Source organism: Lepidothrix coronata, unplaced genomic scaffold (genome assembly GCF_001604755.1).
Source record: "Lepidothrix coronata isolate B3197 unplaced genomic scaffold, Lepidothrix_coronata-1.0 Scaffold96, whole genome shotgun sequence".
In the NCBI taxonomy this organism is placed as follows: domain Eukaryota; kingdom Metazoa; phylum Chordata; class Aves; order Passeriformes; family Pipridae; genus Lepidothrix; species Lepidothrix coronata.
This window is the reverse complement of record NW_016690276.1, coordinates 651,737-657,736: the sequence shown is the minus strand read 5'-3', so window position 1 is coordinate 657,736 and position 6,000 is coordinate 651,737. Positions and strand designations below refer to the sequence as shown.

At 39.7% G+C, this 6,000-nt stretch overlaps 1 protein-coding gene across 1 annotated transcript in view; it reads right to left on the bottom strand.

The window, feature by feature from the left end:
- Positions 1 to 6,000, bottom strand: part of LOC108500876 (melanopsin-like) — a 39,548-nt gene that overhangs the window by 9,025 nt on the left and 24,523 nt on the right. Inside the window, 1 exon segment of the mRNA XM_017822221.1 lies at positions 2 to 14. Within this exon segment, the coding sequence (XP_017677710.1) occupies positions 2 to 14 (13 nt within the window).

Here is a 6,000-nt window from a genome sequence, read left to right as displayed (position 1 = left end):
TGTGGATGGTTTTTCTGAGGGAAAAGGTGAGAATAAAAAAAACAACCGTCACATTGTTGACATGGCTTTGAAATTCATGTGGTAAAAGTACCATCTCTTTCCACCACCTAAATATGGCTCCTGTTTTGATTCACGGGGTCTTACAGATTACACATAAACATCATAGTATGTGTGGAAACTACTCAAAAGGCTGAAAAGAAAATAACAAGTGCTTCTAGTCATTGTATCAAAACACATATGGAAGAGCTGCATGGATAAGTAGTAAGAATTGAAAATACCTTGAAGAGCATGATTGCTTTTGATTTATTTAAAAGGTTAACCCAGAAAACTTTCAGAGTAGCTGGTACAAAGATCTTCACTGTGCAAAAGCACAGAATGAGTAGAAAAAAGGGAAGGGGGAGAAGACCAGAAGAATCAGATATTGTTATTTATTTGTATCACAACAGCTACTGTAAACTCCTATTGAAAATAGGAAAATACAAACACAGATGAAAACCATGATCTAGACCCCAAATCTTTTCTTATTCATTAAATAATAATCTCAGCCATGTTTGTGTGAGTTTACTTCTCATGGCCCCAGCGTTGGCCCTGTACGGTGCAGAAGAGCCCAAAAGCCTCCTCTGCGCAATGCCAGCTGGCAGGGTGATGCTAGCCAGAATCCTTCATTTGGTGTAACACCTCTCCAACACCTCCCAATCCTTTATTTCAGCCCAACAGATGAAGCTAATACTGGCACAAAACTAAATGAACAAGTCAAGAAGTGAGGCAGCACCAGGGCATATGGGAAAGAACTGATGCAGGGGACTAGAGATAGATGGAGGAGGTTGGTATATTGACTTTACACTAAGATGCAAGTCAAGCAGACGTATATTGTAAAATCTTTGCTTTCTATAGTTACCAAGTTCGTTGAATAACTAGTAAATTTTAAATCATCATTTCTATTCTCATAAAAGATCAAACGTTAAAATTTCAGTACAGGATTCTGGAATCACAAGATGAGATCACTAGTTTGTAATCAAAAAAAGAAATCCACTGCCACCAAATCCAAATATTTGTCATCATCACCACTCTCAGTATACCAGACCTCTGCATCTCTTCCCTCTCTACCTTCAGAGGTAAGTGAACAGCAGCTCTGTGTCTACTCTGGAAACAAGGACTGAAGAAAGCTGTGTGCACTGTCATTCCTGATCCTGCCAAGATGCCTACTGGTGACCTGGCAGAGCCCCACTGAGCTGCTTGGGGGAGAAGGCTACTCACATGGTGCTGTATAAAAAAAAGATAGTTAATGTTGTGCACAAAATAAAAAGCTCTGAGAAACAGCATGTGTTTACAGGATAAGAAAAAAGGCCAAGTTCCCATAAGTTCCCTTTCATACTGAAGATCTCAGGCTGGTGCTGAAAAGAAGCTGCATCTTTTTTTCCCCCCCACGTGTTTCTTCTGCTTCTACCAGAGAAGCTGTAAGTCTGAGAAGCTGAATCTCTTCCCTCTGACACAGATGTAGCTTTTCATGTGTCATAGGCTACTTGGGCCTGTAAACTGTTTGATAAGTTCAAGTTACTGTAAAACACATCCATCTGTTCATTAAGTGGGTCTTCATGCAGAGATCTCCTAATGCTGGAGGTTCAGGAAACATATGTCTGATGATGAATTTTTAAGGACACATATGAACATTGTCTTGAGAGACCAGAGTTTCAATTTTAGTAATATGTGGTAGGACTACCAAGGAACACTTTTTGGCTGCAATGAAGTGTGAATTTTGAAGGGAGTTTTAAATTCTATGTATGAAATACAAAATACGTATAAACTGATGTACTTATTTAATGATATTTTTATAATCTGAAATAAAAGAGTCACCTAGTGTAAAATACAGTGTAAAAAACTTCTTGAGAAAATCAAAATTATTTATGATTATTCATTATTTATGGTGGAGCAGTTTTGAACCAATCATTTCTGTATAACTGTGCTTCACTTGGGAGCAAGTTGGAAACATGGAGATGCAGAATTTCCCTGTTTGCTCTGAAAGAATAAAAAAGAATAAAAACCCTAAAACTTCCCAAAAAAGACAGCTGTGTGTTAGAGTAATTGCAGAACATAAGAGTCAACACACAAGTTTTTATAGAAGTGAAAGCTTTCTTTCCCACAAAAAAGCATTTAATGAATTAAAACTCTGAGCACATTTCTTATTTACTCACATTTGTTACTACCTATCAGGGAGGGAAGTGTTTTTCTCCTTTATCCTGGGGAGGAGTGAGTGGATGGGGAAGAACATAACAATTAAAGTCTCAGACCAGTTCTTAAAAGCCAAGTCCTAGCACAGAGGTAATTGTTACATTTTCAGTTACAGTCATTATAATGTGCTTTTTCCCTCCATTTGCACAAGGTAAGGAAACCCCACAAAAAGGCTTCTTTGTTTTGTTGGGGTGTTAAGACGCAGTGACAGCAATTCTCTGTGCAAAAAAGCATCTTGCTTTGCTAGTTGTACATCACTGGTTTGAGCCATATTTGAATTCTTTAGATTCTGATAGTTCTAGATGCCTCTTTACAGAGAGATTTGGAAAATAACTTAGATTTAACTTAGTTCAGTAGTTCCAATATAAAATGGCAAATTATCTGCTGCTCCACCCCTTAACCATTTAGCCTGAACAGACTGGCACATTCATCTGTGATCAGATAAATTACTTTCCAGGCATAATGTAAATAATTAGAAGATTTGGAAATTATCCAGAAACACTAATCTTTATATATATATTCATTATTCACTGTTCAAGCAAAATTGGTCCTGCCAGCTTATTTTTACCAGCTGACTTATTGGTGTATTGTAGTTGCTTTTTCAGTTTTGAAACTGTATTCTTGATTTATCCCAAGGGACCCAATATTACTTCTTTTCCTGACTGGATGGCTCTCAAGTGTATGAAATGTCTTCACAACAAGTCCATAAACACTTCTCTTGTTGATATGTCTAGAAATATAAGTCAGAAAGCAGGGAAAAAAAATAAAATACTTATTAAGAAGGTGTCTGAAATCTTGTGGACTCTGGCCTTTTTCTTAATACAGTCTTAGAAAAGCCAATGCTGGTAGGAAAAAGACTAACTGAAGCAGTTCACTGTCATGGAGTCATAGAATGGTTTGTGTTGGAAGAGACCTTGAAGGCACCCTAAAGTTCACCCAGTGCCAACCCTGCTGCTGTGGGCAGGGACACCTTCCACTAGACCAGGCTGCTCAAAGCCCCATCCTGCCTGGCCTTGAACACTTCCAGGGATCCCCATCCCCATCCACAACACTTCCAGGGATATCCCCATCCACAACCTCTATGGGCAAGGCATTACTTGCAGCCAGGAGGGCCGACCATGTCCTGGGGGGCATCAGGGAAAGCATTTCCAGCCGGTCGAGGGAGGGGATTGTCCTGCTCTGCTCTGCACTGGTGCAGCCTCACCTTGAATATTGTGTGCACTTTTGGGCACCACAATATAAGAAAGATGTTAAGCTCCTAGAGAGTGTCCAAAGGAGGGCAATGAAGATGGTGAAGGGCCTCAAGGGGAAGCAGTATGAAGACTAGCTGAGGTCACTTGGTCTGTTCAACCTGGAGGAGAGGAGACTGAGGGGAGATCTCATTGCAGTTACAACTTCCTTGTGAGAGGAAGCACAGGGGGTGGGCACTGATCTCTTCTGTGTGGTGACCAGTGACAGGACCCAAGGTTATGGCTTGAAGCCGTGTCAGGGAAGATTTAAGTTGGATATTAGAAAAAGCTTCTTCACCCAGAGTGTGGTTGGTACTGCTCCTCAGGGAAGTGGTCACAGCATGAAGCCTGACAGAGTTCAAGAAGTGTTTGGATGATAATCTCAGGCACATGGTGTGATTCTTGGGGATGGTCCTGTGAAGGGATAAGAGTTGGACTCAATGATCCTTGTGAGTCCCTTCCAACTCAGCATATTCTGTGATTCTGTGATCAGAAAAAAATAACAGGTTCATAATGCATCAGACAGCCATACAAAATTTCTAATTGAATTTCTGCAACTCATCAGGAACATTCTTCTATTCTATTCTTCTATTCTAAACTGAAAGGCTCTGAAAACTTAAAAGAAATCAGATGTTTTTTGGAGGATGCAAAAGGGTGTTAGTTATGATAGCAGATATTTAAAAAAAAATGTCTCTAAACTGGAGAAACATGAATTTGACAGATGTACCATTCAGTGGGTAGGGAACCGGCTGGATGGTCACACTCAAAGAGTTGTGGTCAGTGTGTTCAGCCTGAAGAAGAGAAGGCTCCAGGGAAACCTTACAGCAGCCTTCCAGTATCTAAAAGGGGCCTACAGGAAAGCTGAAGAGGGACTTTTTACAAGGGCATGTAGGGATAGGACAACGGGGAATGGTTTTAAACTGAGAATAGGTTTAGATTGGATATTAGGAAAAAATTCTTTACTGTGAGGCTTGTGAGGGACTGGAACAAGTTGCCCAGAGAAGCTGTGGATGCCCCAAGCCTGGAAGTGTTCAAGGCCAGGTTTGATGGGGCTTTGAGAACCTGTTCTAGAAGAAGGTGTCCTTGCCCATGGCAGTGAGTTTGGAACTAGATGATCTTTAAGGTACCTTCCATCACAAATCATTCTATAATTACATGAGACTGTATTTTCACCCTTTCTGGGTATATTTCTACTAGCCTTCTGAGAAACTTCACTCTTCTTACAACCACATTGTCATTCATCAGACATTCAAAACAAAGAACTCAATTTGAAAGTTTCAAATCCTAGTTTTCAGGCAATGGAATTTACCAGTTTTTTCCACTTCTTGGGTGAAACAAAACTCATACCGATGACTAACCCTGCCATCTAGTGGCATTTACACGTTTATCACATTTACCTCCATGGCATCCCTGTGTTTTGTCAGAACTTTGGACACAGCATCACTTTGTAGTAGATAAGCTTTGAAAGACTTGCAAAAGATCTAGAGATTTGCTGAACAGCAGTTCTGTTACAAGTATTTCTCCTTTATATAATGCAGTATTTTTCACTGCCAGTGTTTCAAAAAAACATTACATACAGCTACGGGAAGAAATTGCACACTTTGAGTTCTATTTCCTATGTAAGGTACAGCTTCTTCTGAGTACATTACTGTGAGCTGTAAAGTTGAAAAAAAATACTTAGAAGCTCACTTAATGCTGGAAATAGGGCTGAGAACACAATGAGGTTGTATCCCTTTCCTTATGTTAAACAAACAAAAAAACCCCAGTTGCAAAAATAACTCCCCAGAAAACATGTTTCTGCTGAATTTTTGGAAACCAAGTAAGTTAGTAGTTTTAACAGAAATCACTTACTTTGCCAGTAACAGGAACATACTTCTCAGTTGAAGCTGGGAGGACATTCCTAAATAATATTTGACTTCAAAAAAAGAAGTTCTAGCTTGCTTAGTGTCTGGGAGGTGCACGGTAAGTTTGTCCTTGTTCAGAACCATTCAGCAGCAACCATGCCTGCTTATTCTCTTCCCAAAGTAATTTGTAACTCCTTTTAGGACTACATGACTTAAAACACAATCATTTTTGTTCTATCCACACTATGCATGACTCCAGGTCCTGGGTGGGTCGAAGAGTCACTGACCTTTCTGAAACACAAGGTGGTTCTTCCTCACACTCTCCCTAAATGTTGGGAAAGGCTGAGTTGATCTCTGGAGACTAACTTGGATGGTCTAGAGAAGTTATCAAAACATATTTTAATGGACCTTCTTCCACTCTCTAAAGACAAAGGTTTCTGTTTTTTGGAGAAGTGTCTTTTATGGTGTATTATATTACCATTCTATTCACCTAATCTTGTAGGTTTCCCATCAGAGCAACACTATGGAAATCCTTTTTAACAAGGCATTGTTACATTTCTAATAATCTACTCCTTGGGAACAAGTTATCTTTATACTCTCTATCCCTCACCTTACTGCATTCAGAGAACCTGGATAAAAAGCAGAATTCATACCTTTCAGCTCAGAAACCCATTCACAGGCTGTGAGAGGCTTGAGAA